Source organism: Erpetoichthys calabaricus, chromosome 3, assembly GCF_900747795.2.
Source record: "Erpetoichthys calabaricus chromosome 3, fErpCal1.3, whole genome shotgun sequence".
Classification (NCBI taxonomy): domain Eukaryota; kingdom Metazoa; phylum Chordata; class Cladistia; order Polypteriformes; family Polypteridae; genus Erpetoichthys; species Erpetoichthys calabaricus.
The window spans coordinates 86,077,510-86,098,069 of record NC_041396.2 but is presented as its reverse complement, the minus strand read 5'-3'; the positions used below and the strand labels follow the sequence as shown (position 1 = coordinate 86,098,069).

Sequence of the window (20,560 nt, the reverse complement as noted above, 5' to 3'; positions counted from 1 at the left end):
TTGTAATACTGTATCAATGGTTTGATTGTGGTTTGACTTAATTATGTTTAAATGTTTTATTCTCTCTCTAATATTAATAAATACACTTTTAGAACCCTTTTCCTCTGTTCAAAGCATTTGGCAAATTTCAGAATTTGTATTATCAATGGCCCTTTTTTATTAAAATGTTTGTTTTCTGTACTTAAAAAGTGGCTCTAGGTCACTTTTTCCTCAAGAGTGAAACCTGCTATGAGTGTTTAAATAATAAAAAAATAAAAAGCACAAATTTGAGGTGTCTCAGTTAGATTAGCAAGTGTGGAAACTCAAAGCTTTGGTTACTTGAGAGAAAGGAATACATACTGTATGTGTTTTATGGCGGCATGACCATAATGGGAAGTGTATTTTTATCCTTTTGAGAAAATTAAATGTATTTAGCAATATCCTGGCTCTGGTTTATAAAAATGTTACTTTTCCTTGCTGAATAGTTAATATACAAAAAAAAAGGTCATGGATGGTACCAGATGGCCAGGATAGTAAATTACTGAACATTTGACTCTCAAAAGGCAATTTATAGAAAAATATCAAATGTATGTGCAGTAGAGGGGCAGTGTAATACCATTTCTGATAATCTAATATAATCAGCAGCACTTTTACCAAGGTTGTGAATGTTATAATGTTCCTGAGGTTGTATCCAAATTTCCTGTGAATTGGAAAAACACACAAATAAAAGTGTACAGTAATATGCATATACAATTAAAGTATAAAGGATCTTGTCCAGTAAAGTTCCCCTTCTCCCCTTGTGAATTACTGCCTGTCAAAATGTCAGTGCTTGTCATTGAACATTTCCTAATATTTTGGAAAATCGCTCCTTTAAAACTGAGCAAGCTGCAGACTGTTGCATTTTTATTGAGCATTTTGCAACTAGGGCATTACTGTATGGAAATTTGTAATAGATAATCTATGTTAAGTTTCTATCCATCTTCCAATTTTTTTGTAGTGTTTAGTGCTGGGAGCTGGACCCTGTGGGCTACGTGTTGCCATTGAGCTGGCCTTGCTAGGTGCCAAAGTGGTCCTAATTGAGAAGAGGGATGCCTTCTCAAGACACAATGTGTTGCATCTCTGGCCGTACACCATTCACGATCTCCGCAATCTGTCAGCCAAAAAGTTCTATGGCAAGTTCTGCAGTGGCTCCCTTGACCATATCAGTAAGTACTGGTAATGATTTTGCTAGGTACATTGAATCTAAATTATTTTTAGTATACTGTAATCCCCTTCTCAATAGACGATTTGTTTAAATTGTTCAAATTCAAATGGCATTGTCATACAGCAATAGTAAAATATAGTCATAGTGAAAAAAGGAAGTACACCCCATGGAAATTGTTTACTTTTTCAACATATTTGAACAGACATGTTATACTTGAGCAAATGGGACAAAAATTGAAAGGGTGTATTAAATCTCACATTGTAATATAACAATGCAGATTGTCACTTGGGGGGAAAAAAATAAGCAAACCCATACATTTATCACTACTAAATCCATGAACTCTGAATATGGTGTTCCAGATTAGGTGCCAATGATTATCATGTCCTTAGGAAGCATTTAAACTGTAGATATCTAGGGTCTGGTGTTCTCTTTCTTGTTCACATGTGTGGAGTCCTCATACCTAGATCAAAAGAACTCTCTAAGGCCCTCAGAAAGAAGGTTGTGAATTTCTATGAGTCTAGCAGGGAAGTTAAAAAGATTGCCAAATTATTTGAAATCAGTCACATTCCACTGTAAGGAAAATCTTATTTAATTATAGTTTTCAAATGACTATAAAGTTCAGGACTGGCTAGCCTAGCAAATTTGGCATAAGAGCTGACTGTTTGATACTAAGCAAAAGTCCCTAAGAACCTTACATTTCATTGTGGGATATTCGATATTCAGGCAACTCTTGCAACCATTGGTGTCAAAGTGCAGTGCTACAATGAGAAAGAAACTGCACAAATTTGACCTGCAAGTGAGGTTTACCAGGAAAAAGCCAAAACTTTTCTAACCAAAAAGAACATTACAGTAAAATTAGTTTGCCATTGAACATTTAAGCAAAGATTGGGCCTTCTGGAACAACATGTTCTGGACAGATGATTCAAAGAAAGGGTCGTTTGTCACCAGTAACAAAAGACTTGTTTGGTGTAAACTGAAGACTGCATTTTAGGAGAAGAACCTTGAAGCATGGTGGTGAAAATGTTATGGTTTGGGGTTGCTTTGCCGCCTCGGGCCTGGGCAGCTTGCAGTCATTGAGTCAACTATGAGTTCTGCATCATATCAAAGTGTTCTTGAGGATAATGGGAATTCATCTGTCTGAAATATGAAATTGAACTGCAAATGGACCTTTCAGCAAAATAAAGATTCAAAGCACACTTGCAAATTCACCAAGGAATACCTCAAAAAGAAAAATGAAAAGATCAACTGGGTACCTGCTCAAGTATGTTGAAAATGTCAATTTTCAAGGGTATACATTTTCACATGACTATATGTATTATACATAATTATGTGTGTAAATTGTATAGTATATAAAAGTGGATTTCAAAAATCTGTTATTTATGTATGTAATGTACAGAGGGTAGAATTTAACGCAAAATTTTTGAGTTTTTATACTATGACATCAACAGGAAATCTCCAAATCTATGCTACTCCTTTCTGCAGAGAAAGGCAAATTCTCTGCAAATTCTTTTTATCATCTTTACAATGATAAAAAAAGTGCTTAAAAGTGTGTGTGTGTATAATATATATATATAATATATATATATATATATATATATATATATATATATATTAATATATATATATATATATATATATATATATATATATATAAAAACAGTGCTTCCGTACTGTAAAGTCGAGTGCAAAAGTTTATGAGCGTAGCATGGAGGTGCGCAAATATGCCAAGTATTCAAAAGTAAAACATAAAAGTAAGTAAAATAAAAGTAGCCACTGGTAATTCTTTTAATCTGAACAGTGAAAGCCATGAATGAAGTTACATTTGACAATAATCCAGTAGCTGTTCTCTCTACTAGAAGAGTTTTTAGTATTTTATGTTGGCCTTTATCATTGAGTACAGCCTTGATCCGAGCAGGCATGGAATGACAGAGTTGATGACAGTACTCTTTTGCAATCTGTGACTCCCAAACGTGTTTTTGATATTGTGTTTCAGGTCTTCCATAGATGTTGAGTGCATTTTAGCAACGGCTTTCTTCATTGTCATTCATTCATTTTCAGTTAGATTGAGGTCTTGTGAATTGCCAAGTCACAGATAATAAATACTGATCCATCCGATGCAAGCTGTGCCTTTCACCGTCTTGCTTGTGTGACAGGGTGCCCCATCCTGTTCAAAATAAGTTGTACTGTGTATTGCCGTAAAATTTGGGAGATTGTCTTTCAGCACCTTCAAATAAATTGGTCCTATCATTGTGGTGGTTTTTTGGCAGTATCCACAGGCCACCACGCCCGAATACTGAAATGGCACCCCTAACCACAGTTTTTTCACACTGTTTGACAATTGGCACCATATATTTTGCATTGTGCCATTGCCCAACTAGTCTCCACTCATGCCCAGTGTAATTTTTAAACTCGGTGAAGGTCGCATCTGTAAGCATCACCTTTTCCCCATCAATGGCACTTCATCCCATGTATTTGTTTGCAAAACTTGATGCATTCTGCAATGTCTTTTGCACTTAAAGGTAGTTTTGCTGTAGGACAGCACGATTGTAATCCTGCGGTAAATTGTCCACTTGCTTATTGTTTTAAGATGATCTGGTAAGCTTGATCGCAGCCAATGTACTGACTCATGGTGATGATTTACCAATCAATATAATTTTCCAATCATTATGGCTTTTGGAGACATGGATGATCACTTCTGGTTCTGGAAGCAAAGGTTGCATGCAGCACTCAAAGGGAGATTTTTAGGGATGCAGCTTTTTGAGAGTAGACATCACAGGGGTTCAGATTGTAAAGCAATGTTTCATTTTCCACTAAAAATCACTTTTATCAGGAAAGAATTTGGACAAAAACGCATCCATTACTTAAAGCTGTTACTAGTACTACAGTGCACATATGGTACACACATAACTTAAATACTTCTTGCAACAATGTGCTAACAATCAATTCTCCAATAGTAAAAGTTATATACACACTCAAAATAACATACATTCCAGTCTACGTATTTGTTTTTAGTTAAAAATTTAATTCAATAGGTTTGTTAGTAAACAATATGACTTTTCTAACTGTAATTAATCAGAACAGCATAACAGAAATCAAACTAACCCAAAATAGCCCAAATGAAGTTGACACTTATGTCATTATATGATGTAAAGCAAATATCAGCTATCTGTTCATAAACTTGCACCTGACTGTATAGGCACATAAAGTGTTAGTTTAGTACTTCCTGTGTACATGAAATGGTTTAAAGATATTTAAAATTGTAGCTGCAGTGGCACACATTTGGTCAGCCTATTTTGTTCATGCTAATTACTGTTTCACAAATACATTCTGAATTCAAAATTATATAAAGAGATATCTGTAACTGTGTCTGGTGGACTGAAGATTTTTCCGGTTATATTCTAAGGAGACTATTTTAAATTAATTAAATCCATAAAGTAATTAGATAATTGAAGTTGGACAAGTCCAAATTGACTTAATTTGACATAAGATTCAAATCCATGCCCCATTGGATGTTAATATGTATTTTTTTCAATGGAGGACAAAAATGGTTATATCTAATTCATATTCTGACTAATCAATATTAAATTGTTTGTCTGTAATTCTCATTTTTTGACTCATCAAAAGTATATTGTAAATTTCTCAAAATATTCAAAAAACATTTAAGATTTTGTAACTGTATTATAAATGCTGTTGCAGGAAAACAGTATAATAATAATAATAATAATAAATAACTAAGAAGAAAAACTAACCCACAGAATCAGGATGGAAGGTAGAAAGAAATAGGGAAGGTGAAAGCATTCCACAGAGGAAATAGATTAAGGTGGAAAAGATGCATGATATGTAGAAGAGAAAAGTCGAGGCATGTTCTATTAATTGAAATACTGTAAGATTTTTATTCTTTACTAAAACAATGTGTTTTTTTTTTTTTTTTTTTTTTAAACCTATGTTGCAGGTATAAGACAGTTGCAGCTGATCCTAGTAAAGGTAGCTTTGATTTTGGGAGTGGAGATTCACACTGGTGTGGAATACAAAGATCTACTTGAACCATGCAAGGAAAAACAGAATTCATCGGGTAGGCACTATGGATTTAAATCATAGGATCATTTGTACTATTTATGGTAACTCTATATTTCAACACTGATCCATTTTTCAATTTTACTTAAAAAGGAGCAACTTATATATCTTAAAAAAAATTCACACTGTGTGTAGGACAGCATACATTAAGTGCTGGACGATTTTGTTGTCAAAAAAGTGATGCTTCAACAGTTGACTTGTTCATTACTTTTTAGTTTTTTCTATTGTAAAAAATGTATATATAAACTAGTATATTTCCTTTATAAAGGTGCTGTTTGTGGTTGTCTTGATCAATATTTGGTAGTGACACTTGTTCAGAAAATCTTATGTTGCTTTTAAAATAGGAAAAGGTACAGATTATCAAAAGAAAAATATTTGCAGTGGAATGGCTTGCTCACTTGCTTACTTCTCAAGCACTGTACAAGTCCTTTACCTTATATCTTCTCAATATCTAACTGTCTTTGTCTTCTGGCTTCTATTGTTACCTTTCAGTAAGTTTTTCAGGCTCATCTTTCAGTTCCAAACTCATAGTAGCTTGAGGAAGTGCCTAAAGATTTCCATAACTGGGAATGCTTGCTTACTCCAGGCTAGAACTATGTAGTAGCCTCGGTGTTGCTAAAGCCGTCCGCCTGCATTGCATGTTAGATACTGGTTTGTCAAGGCAGCACCCCAGTTGCATACTTTAAATGGAAAACAAAATCACAGTCTGTTTTCCTGGACAGGAAATTGTGTGTATTCTGCCAGTTATCCTTGCTTTTACCTTTAAATGAGCATCCCGGTCCAGTCTTCCCTGACTAGGTTCTGTCCTCTCTTTATTGTAAACCTTCATGCAAGATGTGAAAATAAAGGACTCGCAGACAAAATATTGGAGTATGTAGATTGGCATAGAAACAAAACATAAAAACAGCTAATAGCATGCAAAGTTAGAAATGAACTGAGCTCTTAGACTGTTGAGCTAACCATTGTCTTGTGATCAAAGATACTAAGAACAGAACTACAATGGAGCTGTTAATGCTCTACAACCCAGCAGTGCTCTTCCTAGAAACATTAAAGCACAGAACATAATAATCTTTAAAAAATGCACCTATTTTGTTACAGTGCAGGATTAGCCTCAAAAACAAAACTGCTTAGGGAATCCTGTGGAAGATTAAAGTGTTCTTGTTGGATTTCTAACATTTTATCCATGTTCTCTTCAGTACAATAGAATCTGATTATTCCTGGGCATAACAACAACAACATTTATTTATATAGCACATTTTCATACAAATGGTGTAGCTCAAAGTGCTTTACAAGATGAAGAAAGAAAAATATAAAAATGAGATTAGGCAATGCTAAGTAACAAAGAATAAAGTAAGGTCCAATGGCCTGGAGGACAAAAAAAAAAAACCAAAACAAACAAAAAACTCTAGAGGGCTAGAGGAAAAAAAAAACAAAATCTGCAGAGGTTCCAAGGCCACGAGACTGCTCAGCCCCCATTGGGCAAACAAATAACAAATATGTCCTTTTTATCCTATAGTGAGCTTTAAACCTTCTTGTGGCATGTCTACTATTTCATAACTCAGAAACAATTTTTGGTTTCAATAGTCAAGTGATCATGTATGAACACCTTTTCCTGGAGTCGGGCATTACTCTCCATCTGTTAATTATGAGTGGGATGTTGGACTTTCTGTCATGTGTAGCGACATGCCCACAGTATATATAAGAACTGTGGACAGGTGGAAGGACACAAGAGGACTCCAACGAAGTGTTGCGGTGCCCAGCAGGTTGCCCCTTTTAATCCTGCTTTGGTTGCTATCAAAAAACGGGCTCAAAAACAGTGTAAAACAACAGAAATAATGGTAGACTTCTTGGCTTCAAGGATCAATAGCTCAGTAGAGTGGGTCTTGGCTAGGCGCTCCATCCTCTAACGGGTTCAGGTACAGATCAAGACTTCTCTGTCAGGTGGATCTGGGTTCTTATAGGACTCCTGCTGGAAGAGGTAGAGTCAGTTGCCCTAACTGGGCGTTTTCTTGGCACTGCAGGTGAGAAAGGAGGTGATACTGTTAGAGACAGAACCTCCTCTGTCCGGGTGTGATATCGCTTACCTCTGATGAGCCTGGAAGGTGATTGTGTGATGTGCATGTGTGACACAGCAAACTAGAAAGTTCTACATTTTCACCCTTTCTAAAAAAGAGACCTTGCTGTTTTAACCTTATCATTCCATTATCATATATAGTGTCAAGCTTTAATGGTTATTTACGTATCAAGCCAAATATATTTAACACTTGAATTACCAAAGCTTATGAGAAAACTCGTAAATCCGGCCACCTTAAATCCGCTCACACTTCTCCATTCAGTGTCTCTTGTCTTGTAAATGTGTTGATAATCCCAAGCAGCAAGCAGCCTGCTATACCACACCCCCCACCCCGCCAGAGAAACTGCAAAAACCCCTCACAGCTCAAGCCTTGTTTATTAGGGAGTCAGGTACCTAGGCTAAAAAAAATATATTGTTATTTGGAACACATGCATTTCATGTGTGTTCCGTGTCTACAAAGATCTATGTAAGTGTAGGATGACAGAAAATGCAAGAAATGTTGAACACATAGCTAAAAGACAAAGTTTTTCTATGTTTTAGTACTAACGACAAAATGTAGACATTGTGTTGGACGGCCTGGGTCCATGCCTGGCCGGGACGCCCCTTCACTGTATATTCATGGGGAGTAGCCCTGGATGGTGCAATACCTCCCCCTGGATGCTAGATGGCCACCCCCTGGGTTGGAGCAGTGCCTTAGTTCCCCGCAGGGCTCCATGGGAATTGGAGTTGGGTGCAGCCCTGTTGGCTCCTGCAGGTGTCGCCAGGGGGTGCTGCAGCTGGGACTCTTGAGCCTGTGTGGGCAGCATATTCGCAACACCCGGAAGTGCAGCTGGATGTTGGCAATCAAGCACCTAGAGTACTTCCGGTTGCCTAATAAAAGGAGCCAGCAACAACCACTGAGCGGCCAGAGTCAGGTGGAGGAGGACAAGGTTGCCTAGGAGGAGGAGGAGGAGTAGGAGTGGTGGTGGTGGTGAAAGAGAAAGTGTGTGGTGTGTTTTTGGTGGTGCTTTTTCACACTTGGGACTGTGTTGTGCCTGTGGGGATTATGGGGAAGACGTGCCCCACAGATGAAGAAAAATAAAAGTCTTTTTATTTTATACGTGCCTCCGGTGTGAACCTGTGTCGGGTTGGGCGTTTATATAGCGCCTTGTTACAACATGAAGTATAAATGTGTGAAGACTGAAGTCCAAATATCAAATAAACACTTTCACAAAAAATCTAAATACAACAGAACAAGTGTGCTTTTATTCAAGACTATAACCGAACAAAAAGAAATTGGGTTAGTGTGGCTTGTTATCGTGACTTCTTTGGTAGTACAGTGGTTAGATAGATAGATAGATAGATACTTTATTAGAGCTGCTGACTCCAACTCAGAAGGTCCTGGGTTTGAGTCTTAACGTGACCCAAAATAAGCATTTTGCGTAGTGAGCTGCTCTTATTGTTACTATTATACAATAAAAACATACATTTGATTTGAGTCTGTAACAGCCCGTGTAAATGTATGGTACTCACCCCAATCTGACACTACTGTTTTCAAATAAAGACGAGCTATAACAGAGGTGACCCTCTCCGCAAGAAACGTCCAATCACATATAAGAACAGCGCAGCTGCACCATGCATAAAAGCGCCAGATGGCACTGTTTGGATACAGGACGAAGTCCGGCGTCATCCTGACAGTCAGTCTGCCCCATACCTGTCCTTCAACAAAGCAGCACGGCTTATAGATATCACCGACATAATGTGCAAACTCCTGTTTGTGATTATGTTTTGTGATGGTCTTTATATAAGAAGCATTTATATGTTACTTACATAAAAACCAGGTCAAATGTTATTTACCTTGATTTATTTACTTATCTTCCTTACAGAGTAAAGTCACACGTAGACTGCAGAGCTTCCTCTGTTTGATCAGCAAGGGCATGCTCACAAATTACACGTGTAATGCCACAAAAAATGCCTGCTGACACTTTAGTACGCGAGCAATGCTACGAGAATGCAGTCAGGCTTCTTTTTTGGGCACATACACCGTCCATGGCAAGTTAATAGGAAAACTTAAGCTGTAGAAAAATAAACATATGTAAATGTCTTAAAAACAGACTACGAGAAGAGGAAATAAAAGACTAGCTGATTATATTTGATACATTTTTTTTTGTAATCATTTTTTTATTGGTTTCAAAAACAAATAGTAAGGCAACAAAACAAGGAAAAGACATTGTCAGGTATAGATTTTGAAGAATCCCCCCCGCGACTCGTGCCTATCCAAAACCTACCCCTTCCAAATTAGATAAGTTATAGATAAAATCGTTCATTGATTGTGAAAATGGTTGGACCAAAAACTTTAAACCTGCAGCCACAAGTGTTTTCTAGGACCTGAGACGGAAAACCACAGCATATAATAAGATGAACCAAGTTAATTGTTCATCTCTATCATCAGTTTCTTTGAAATGAAAAACCTGTTATTTTATTAATTGTATGTTAACAAACGTCTCTTATTTTACAAATAATCAGATCTTCAAATAACACACAAAAGCCACATCAACCTAGTAATCAAATCAGATGTCCATATCTTCTGAAGCAGTACCCTTAACTTTAGTACCAACATACTACACTGTTATCCCTATATTTTACAAATTGAAAACAGATGCAGGAGACTGCCTTATTATACAATGGTAAATGAAAGTAAAGCCAAAAAAAGAAATTTCATTGTTCCCTTGTTCTTCCTATAGGTTGGAAGGCACATGTACATCCAGAGTCTCACCCAGTTGGACAGTACAGCTTTGATGTTTTTATCTCTGCTGGAGGTGGAAAATTTGTTCCTGAAGGTGAAAATACAGATAATACCACTTTACAGAGTAAAAGAAACAAAATTATCTTTTGATTGAAGGGGGTATTAAGCATTATTGTGATCTATTAAAGAAACCTCAAACATATTTTTATATTGAAAATGAGGTTCAGTAAAATGCTATAACTAATCTAGTAAAAAGGCTTAGAAAAGAGAATATGGTTTGAAGCTGAAATAAAATTTTTTTTTTGTATTTATTTTAAATGTGTAGTTTTAAATATTGATTGTTAAATGTCAAAAAGCAACAGTAGAAAAGTATTGTTACTCTAGGGAAGAGAAATTAAATTGATTGTTAATCAATCAGTCAGTGAATTATTGTGTTCACTTTTTGGCGTGTCAGTAATTAATATGCTCCCTCTGTATTTTCCTTACCTTTCTGTCTTGATCGATTTTTGTAGCCAGTAGACTTTGTGATAATAAAGGCACTGTCGACCCCTTGAACCCTCAGACCAGACGTCAGACACCAGATAAAAGTCCAATAATAATACTTATTATTATAAATAAAGTGCACAAAGCACCACCACTCCACTATACTCAATAAACAACAAATAAACAATCCTCCAATCTCCCAGATGCTTAGCCACCCTGCCTCCCAACTCAACTCAATCCGTCTGGGATTTCCCACAGTCATTTATAGTCCTCGACCCGGAAGTGCTTCTGAGCCCTCAGTCCATGTGATTATCCAGCACTTCCAGGTCAGGTAAAAACTTATCTTTTTTCTTCAGCCCGGAAGTATATCATTTCTTCCATTCCCGTGACTTGGAAATACTTCCAGGCTATACGGAAAATATAAATCCCTGGGCCTCTATGCAGCGACTCCTAGCGGCCCCCATGGTATCCAGCAGGGCTGTGCATTAAAACTCCACTGTCCATGAGGTCCTGCTAGAACTCTGGGCACCTCCGTGTTGCAGGGAGGGCTCCATCTGGCGGCCAGGGGGTATTGGCGGGGATGAACGGCCGGCCATATCCCACAACTTGTATCAAGATAGACTAACCAATTTATTGACATACACAAGAAAAGGAGAAATATTCCAGTTGCTTATATATTTTACACCAAATTTGGGACACAAGACAAACAAACCACCAAATCAGACAAACATTACAGAAGCTCTTTCTTTCTTTCTTTCTTTCTTTCAAGCTAAGTAGAATTTCATGATATTACAAGATTTTATATCTAATGTTTGTCGTTTGGAACTTTAGCATGATGTCATAGTCTTCTTTTTTTTTTTTTTTTTTAATTTTATTGATTTTATTAAAGTCAAATAACATTCCATACAAATAATTCAAGTTTTACAAAAAAAGGTTCGAAACAAGTCAACCCCCACACCTCAGAAAGGGAGCTAGACCAGTAGAGTAAAACTTTAAGGTTATAAAAATAAGTAAATAAATTAATAAATTAATAAGTATAAATGGAGTAAAAGAGGGGAGAGAACCTAGTTCCTCAATTTAAATGCATATTCTGAAATGTTACTGATTAGATCCTGCCAGGTTTTTATAAAGTTTCATACAGATCCTCTAAGTGCGAATTTGATTTTTTCCAGTTTCAAATAGTATATAACATCAGTTACCCACTGACTTAGAATAGGAGAGTTAGGATTTTTCCAGTTGAGCAAGGTAAGTCTACTTGCTAATAGTGAAGTAAAGGCAATTACAGTTTGTTTGTCCTTCTCCACTTTAAGTCCATCTGGAAGTACACCAAACACAGCTGTTAGTGGATTAGGAGGGATTGTGACACCAAGGCTGTCTGAAAGGCATTCAAAGATTTTGGTCCAAAATGATGTTTATTTGGTGCAGGCTCAAAACATGTGGCCCAGTGAGGCGGAACTTGATTGCAGTGTTCACAGGTTGGATCTTGCACTGGAAACATTTTGGACAATTTTAAACGAGAGAGATGCGCTCGATATATAATTTGAGTTAAATAATTCTATGTTTTGTGCATATGGAGCTGGAGTGAATTCTGTGCACTGCTACTTTCCACTCCTTTTCTGAGATATTGAGTGAGAGATCCTTTTCCCACTGCACTCTTGGATCTGTTGAAAGGGATCTGTAAAATGGCTTTATATATTACAGAAATTCTGTCTGAGTCCTCAAGACTGATCAAAATTTTTTCCGGCATAGAGGTAGGTGGTAGGTGAGGAAAATTGGGTAGGTTCTGTTTAACAAAGTTTCTAATTTGAAGGTAGTGAAAGAAATGTGTTGCTGTAAAGTTAAATTTGGAGTGTAATTGTTTGTAGGATGCAAAGACGTTGTCTATGTACATATCACTAAGTAATGTTAATCCTGAATGGTGGTCTTGTTCTAATGCACTGCTGTGGGAGTTGATATTCTTCTGTGACCCAGGGCACTTTTGTTTCCAGTTCAGCTTAAAGCATGTAAAATCTAGATGATTACCTGATGCAGTTTGTTTTCCAGAGCTTATTAAACAGCAAAAATTAAAACTGATAATTCAAGTTTTGGCTGTGTGTTTACTTAAGAGTTCTAATCTAGTCTTGGCACATATGAAACACTTTTAACATGCTAGTCTTTAAGGATTTATTCGATGCTGTGTGCCTCAGGATCAGGTGAAGAACTTTCCTTGCATGTCCTTTATGTTGTCTTCCTTGACTCGCTCTGCATGTTGCCATGTCCTCTCCAACTTCACAGATCAATGCCTGATCATATTTGGGGGTGGTCTCTCATCCAAGTATTGTCTGGGCCCAAACATAATTAGCTTCAGCTGGATGACCTGTTCTGAAGTGGATGTGGTATGGATTCTGGAATTCAACTTGATATGAATGTCCTTCCAGGCTCCTCTCTGCCTATTAAAGTTTGCAGAGGTATACGCTTATTCTTGATTAACATTTGTGGTTATAATTCAGAAAGCAAGCTAGAGCTGTGGAGTAGCTCAGCAACTCAAGTGTCCACTGTCACGTCTGTACCACTGAAGAGTCAACAAAAATGGGCCAAGCCCACTTTGTTGTACATTACCAGCACAAAAGCTAACCAGATTTATTTTTTACAAGATATTTAGTAGCTTATGGAGTGTTGGGTTGTAATTACACTGAATTATCTAGTAGGATACAACTATTAACAGAGTTTATTTAAATAAATGTTTTACAAATAATTCAGGGAGATGTGAGTAATATTAAATTGGAAATTATAGTTGGTGATGGATTATAGTGACTTCGTAATGAGTGTCTAACATTCTGAGTAAATTGCGATATGTCATTAATAAGCCACAATGGCAGTATATTATTGATCATCATATTTGTTTCTTATAAGAAGTAAGAGATTTTTTACAAATGTTTAATATCAGTGTTGGTGTTCTTTGCAAGACTACTTCCTGTCTTTTTGCCTTGTGCTCTACAATAGGCTTCAAAATCCAGTAACCATGAAATTAGATGAGGCAGGATTTGAAAGATAGATGGACACATGTCTTTGTATCTTATTGTATATTTTGAAACAAATTCTACCACCAGAATCTCTCACAACAATTGTCTAATACTTGTGATGAAAAGTTAAATCAACGAAAAAAGAGAAAAGCAAACATTAGACATGTTAATGGCTATGTTTTCTCAAAAATGGTCAATTTTTACTGGGAGAGTTCAAGAAAAATGTTTTGCAGTTGTAGGGGTTTTGCATTGCAGGCTTCAGGGATTTAGGGATTCAAGAATGTACACAAGCAGACCTAGGCAACCCTGAAGTGGCTTAGGCATGGACAGTAATTGATGAATGTATGTAAAGGTTTAAAGTGATATAATGGGTACCACTGCTGCATCAGAACTGTGGGGAACCTGGCTGAAATTTAGTCTTGTCTCTGTTGCGGATTTTGCATTCTTCTCCTATGACCTCATGGTATTTTACTGGAAAATGCTGTGTTTTTAACCATTCTGATGGAGAGAAGAATTTAGTGTAAAATGGTTTAATTACTAATCGGTTGTTTGTAACAGAGTGGCATCTTGTTCAAGTTTGTTGGCCAGATGTAAAATAAGTTGCATTTTTTGTCCACAGTGCTCATTTTGGTGATAATGCTTTTTTTAATCATGTTTGTTGTATATACCCTGAAGCATTATCTAATCTTTTGGTACTGATTCTTATACTAATTCAGATCTTCACTTTTTTGATACAGGGTTCAGGAGGAAGGAAATGCGAGGAAAACTGGCAATTGGAATCACCGCAAACTTCATCAATAGGCACACAGCAGCCGAGGCTAAGGTCTCAGAGATCAGTGGTGTTGCCAAGATCTACAACCAAAAATTCTTTCAAAATCTGCACAAAGAGACAGGTCTTGAGCTTACTAATTTAATTTCCATTTACTGTATTTCAGAGAAGTGCTTTTGGCCTACTGGATGCATAGTTCTCCCTAGGCAGTCTGCAGTACAGTGTTTGGTTGAATATTATGACACTTAAGTATGTCACACCTAAACCCATTTTTTTATATTTTATTAGTTCAATACAGCAGTATGAGGAGTGCAGCTTATACTTGTATATCAATCATTTACATGCAGTTTTACATGATATTGAATACATTTTTGAGGTGTGATTGGCAGAAGGTTGTTGAGGCAAGAGTACAATTAGGATAACAGAGGACATTGTTTAATTCTGAGGCCTTAGTAGTATATTATAATAAATCTTAATTCAGGCAGATGACGTGTGTTCAAATCCAAATTTTACAAAGTTGTCTATTCTGCAATCAATGACAGAAAGGATATTCAGATATTGATAAGAATATATTACATTGAACTTGTGTTTTAGATTCAGTGTGACTTTCCACCTTTAATTATGCATGGAAATATGAAATAATGGTGGATAGTACTTTAATTCTTTTTGCAAGTACCATACAAATACCTTAATGATGGTTGTTAAAAGAGCGAAAGAAACGGTGGCCTTAAGTTCCACCTCAATGCACTTGAAAGAAAAAGTGCTCCTTCAGCTAAATATATTTATGTAACATACTTCTTTATAAGACTGAAGGACTGTAGAAATGTACAGATATAGTCAAAATACACAAAATGTCATGTAGGAAACACAGTTCTGCATATAAAAATGTTACTGATAAAAAGTATATACACATTAAGGTGTAGAAAAATGATATCTGTGGTATATATCTAGGGCTTAGGTGCATAATTAATGATGACGCCTTAAATCTGAGGTCCTTATGCCAATTATTGATGGATAACGTGGTCAAGATAGTAGCACAAAGAGAATGGGAATAGCTTAGCAACAACCAATCATAAAGACAAAAAATAATTAAGAAGACAATGTGAGCTGCTTTACTAGCATAATAAGAGTATGCTATGACTTTAGCCTTGATTTAAAAGTTTGATGGTGATGGTGTATCTTTAATTTTGGCATAAATAATACATATTTCTCTAAGTAATTGCATTTGTTCTGAGAATTTTAAGAATAGTTGCATTTTGTCATCATAGTAAATTTCTTTAAGTAATGGCATTCATTTCCATTAGCATTAATTAACGAATTAATGCTGCTTACCTGCATTATTTACTTTCGCTTTAGCGAAATTCACTGATCAACACTAGTAATTATCTGAAATAATTTAATTAATAGGATTGAGGGTTACATTTTGAGTGTTATTACTGTAGACATTAGGTATAAAGTAATTATAACATTAGATTTTAAATTAATTCCTGTGCCATTTATTGTATATTTACTGTACCTTTCAAAATATTTGGATTTTAATTATATTGTCAGTATTCAATTTTATATGCAGATTTCTATTGCCCTTAAAAGAAAATTAACATTAAACATCTCTGTGGCATTCTTTCATCTTTGGTATAAAAATAGTTTACAATTATCATACCTAAATATTTTTTCACATTTTTCATGATATTCCTTTATTGCCATATGTTACAAAAACCAACAAAAAAACACTACTGAGCAGTCCTTCAGTACTGACTTTATTAATTATTGTTGTGCAAGGTCCAGGAACAGAACACACATTCACATAAGACAGCTGGGTTAGTGGTGCTTGTCCACGTAGTGAGTCTAAAGCAGCCAGCTTTTCTTGGCAGTAAAGATTGTTCTGTTATTTGCAATAAATCTGGTGTAAATTACATACCAGTTTTCAAGCTAGCTGCCAAAGGGCAGTGGAGGTAGGCACAGACAAACATTCTATAGCTGGAGTGATTTACAAGAGGACTTAACACACATTTAGAGTCACTGTAAGATGTGATGTTGGTCCTACTCCCTAGGCAGTAACATAAGGCAGAAAGGTCATGGGAGGTGCTGCCTTAGACACTACTGAAAAACACATACATATTAGTCAGAAAAAACATACATGACATTCAAAAGAAAGACAAACAGTGCAAACTGTAAATTATGAAAGACTATCAGTTTTAAAAACATACATGACATTCAAAAGAAAGACAAACAGTGCAAACTGTAAATTATGAAAGACTAACAGTTTTAAAATTAAGTGCAATCCAGCACAGAAAATTTACTGAAATGCAATGCCTGTTCATTTTGGCACAATCATGTAATAACTATAAACAAATCAATCAAATGATTCATTACTTTTCAGTGTGGCATGCAATGTAGTGTATTGGATTTCTTTCCGTGAACATCTATAAATTGTGCTGGAGTGTTCTTCTTAGTCCACTGCTTCTCCAGAGTATCTGTATTTTCCTAATTAATTAATAACGTTTGCTTTGGCTGTTTTATTCTTTCAGTATCAATATATGTCAAATATTTGGTACAGTGCAGATTTTGAAGGAAAAAAATTAGATAATGATGTAATTTCTAGTTAATACAACTGGGGGGATACAGAATAAAGATATGAAAAACCCAAGCACTTGGTCACATTAATATTGAGAAATACTAGGTATTTAGCTAGTTAAAATAGGCAGCTATACTTGGCTTGAATAACTAACATCAAACCATGTTAGACTTCTTACTCTTAAGAGTAGACATTTCCAATGAGACCAGAATTACATTTCTCTCTGTTTTGTTATGTCATGTAATCTTTTGAAGAACATGCTTATAGCTGTTAGTGCACCAGCATATAGTCATGATTGAAATTCCTTTTTACTAATACTGTCGATACTCCTTGCTCCACCTCATGAGACACTGTCAGCTCATTCAATTTAATTTAGTTTGGGCACAAGTAATGTGTAGTCTTGAAAAGAAGTATAATATGGCATGCAAGTCGTCTTCAGCAAATATCTTTACAATTAAATCATCTTACTTTATTCCCTAATGTTTTTAAAAATGTGCTAATTCTATCCTATAACCATGTTGGATGTTGAAAAGTTATAAGCAGGTAGGTACCTTTTTTCTAACCTGTTTTAGTGGCATATGGTAAATTACTTTTTGTTTAACTTGTATGTGCTTTCTGATGTGTACTCGGAGCTACAAAACTTTAAATACTTAAATTTCCCTTTATGTTTTCTTTATAATTAATCTTTTTCTATAGTGTTGTTTCTGCTCTTTTGTAAGAAATGTCTCTTAATGAGTAATCCTTGGAAAATGGCATTGTAATGGTTCCCCTTTAGTATTCACTGTTTGCATCTGTGTTCATTGCTAATCATCAGTATTTAGATACAATTAAAGGAACAAACTCTACAGAAAAAGTTACATTAAAGAGAATGTGGCAAAGGAAACCTGAGCATTTAAATCTATGGCAAATAATACCAATCAATATATATGCTTTTTTTCAGTAGTACTTATAGACCAGATAATTGAGCAATGCGATTCAAATTTAGAATGATGTTTTGATTATGAAGTCAGTTGAAATAAAAAACCTGCAGCCTTGGGGGTCCACCAGGGCTGAACTTAAAAACCACAACTCACATTGTCTTCTTGGTTAAATGGGATAGTGTGTTATGGTTTGCTGTGGTATGTTGGCTTGTAGATAATAATCTTTGTGTGCAGCTTTATATCCAGGAACTGTCTGCCAGCAGTGAACTACTAAATAATCCATAGTTGGGGTATGTTGGAACATTGATTTTGTTAAGGCCATATTAAGCACTGCTTGAAATTAAAGTCTTTTGGGTCACATACTCTTTAATAAAACTCCTGTGTGCGTTCAGGGTGTCTGTGTGTGTGTGTCTTCTGGTGAAGTGCGCATGCGCGGGGCCATGCTGTGCATCGCACCATGCCCCGCGCACGGCACCGTGGACGCACACACACTGGAAGCTGGGCACACAGTGAATGGCCTAGCCGTGGCTGTGCATGATAAGCAAATAAAGGACATCATTACTGGGGATAGTGCTGATTGCGTAGTCGCGGCTGCGCACATAAAATCCATTGCTGGAGAGACGCCACGCATACAATAATCAGCTGCACGCCAACACAGATTAAAATACTTGCTGTGGAACTGCACAGTACTTGCTGGGGAGACGCCACAGGCACGATTATCCGCTGCACGCCACACATTACATCAGTTGCTGGGGAGACTCTGCTGATTGCCCACTGTTGTGACAGAAAATTAAAGGCATATTACGGACATCAAAGCCAGTATTACTGTCTTACAAGAAACAGAATGAGGTCAAGGTCCCTTGCCATTTAATATAGACTGTTCCTACTAATGTTTATGCACTACTGTTCTAGCGCCCGTTATTGTAACGGGTTTAATGTCCAGTCGTTATATACAGTACTGTGCAAAAGTTTTAGGCAGGTGTGAAAAAATGCTGTAAACAAAGAATGCGTTCAGAAATATAAATGATTGTTTATTGTTATCAATTTACAAAATGCAAAGTGAGCGAACAAAAGAAAAATCTAAATCAAATCAATATTTGGTGTTACTATCTTTTGCCTTCAAACCAGCATCAATTCTTATAGATATACTTGCACAAAGTCAGGGATTTTGTAGGAATATAGTCAGGTGTATGATCAACCAATTATACCAGACAGGTGCTAATGATCATCAATGTCACACGTAGGTTGAAACACAGTCATTAATTGAAACAGAAACAGCTGTGTAGGAGGCTTAAAACTGGGTGAGGAACAGCCAAACTCTGCTACCAAGGTGAGGTTGTGGAAGACAGTTTCATGTCATGGCAAGACTGAGCACAGCAACAAGACACAAGGTAGTTATACTGCATCAGCAAGGTCTCTCCCAGACAAAGATTTCAAAGCAGACTATGGTTTCAAGATGTGCTGTTAATGCTCTTTTGAAGAAGCACAAAGAAACGGGCAACGTTGAGGATCGTAGACGCAGTGGTCGGCCAAGGAAACTTGGTGCAGCAGATGAAAGACCCATCAAGCTTATTACCCTTCGAAATTGGAACATGTCCAGCAGTGCCATCAGCTCAGAACTGGCAGAAACCAGTGGGACCCAGGTACACCCATCTACTGTCCGGAGAAGTCTGGCCAGAAGTGGTCTTCATGGAAGAGTTGCAGCCAAAAAGCCATACTTCCGACGTGGAAACAAGGCCAAGCGACTCAAGTATGCACGAAAACATAGGAACTGGAGTGCAGAAAAATGGCAGCATGTGCTCTTGGCTGATGAGTCAAAATTTGAAATATTTGGCTGTAGCAGAAGGCAGTTTGTTCGTCAAAGGGCTGGAGAGCGGTACAATAATGAGTGCCTGCAGGCAACAGTGAAGCATGGTGGAGGTTCCTTGAACATTTGGGGCTGCATTTCTGCAAATGGAGTTGGAGATTTGGTCAGGATTAATGGTGTTCTCAATGCTGAGAAATACAGGCAGATACTTATCCATCATGCAATACCATCAGGGAGGCGTATGATTGGCCCCAAATTTATTCTGCAGCAGGACAATGACCCCAAACATACAGCCAAAGTCATTAAGAACTATCTTCAGTATAAAGAAGAACAAGAAGTCCTGGAAGTGATGGTATGGCCCCCACAGAGCCCTGATCTCAACATTATCGAGTGTGTCTTGGGTTACATGAAGAGACAGAAGGATGTGAGGAAGCCTACATCCACAGAAGATCTGTGGTTAGTTCTCCAAGATGTTTGGAACAACCTACCAGCCGAGCTCCTTCTAAAACTGTGTGCAAGTGTACCTAGAAGAATTGATGCTGTTTTGAAGGCAAAGGGTGGTCACACCAAATACTGATTTGATTTAGATTTCTCTTTTGTTCATTCACTGCATTTTGTTGATTTGATGAAAATAAATGATTAACACTTCCATTTTTGAAAGCATTCTTTGTTTACGGCATTTTTTTTTACACCTGCCTAAAACTTTTGCATAGTACTGTATAGCGCTAGAAATTAATTGTGCATCTTAAAATCTTTTATTTCTGAGCTTTCAACACTTACCAGGTGTCATCATCAGAAGAAAATGATTAGACATACAGGAATGAAAGGCAATATATAGCAAATGAAGGGGGTGAATTTCTAGCTATAAATATTCTATCTATCTATCTATCTATCTATCTATCTATCTATCTATCTATCTATCTATCTACAGTATATAATATTTATTAA

At 36.6% G+C, this 20,560-nt stretch overlaps 1 protein-coding gene across 1 annotated transcript in view; it reads left to right on the top strand.

Moving 5' to 3' along the window:
- mical1 (microtubule associated monooxygenase, calponin and LIM domain containing 1) overlaps positions 1-20,560 on the top strand; it is an 84,492-nt gene that overhangs the window by 18,366 nt on the left and 45,566 nt on the right. Inside the window, exons 4-7 of the mRNA XM_028797024.2 lie at positions 977-1,184; positions 5,136-5,255; positions 10,055-10,150; positions 14,279-14,434. Coding sequence (XP_028652857.1) covers positions 977-1,184; positions 5,136-5,255; positions 10,055-10,150; positions 14,279-14,434 — 580 coding nt within the window. The remainder of the gene's footprint in view (positions 1-976; positions 1,185-5,135; positions 5,256-10,054; positions 10,151-14,278; positions 14,435-20,560) is intronic.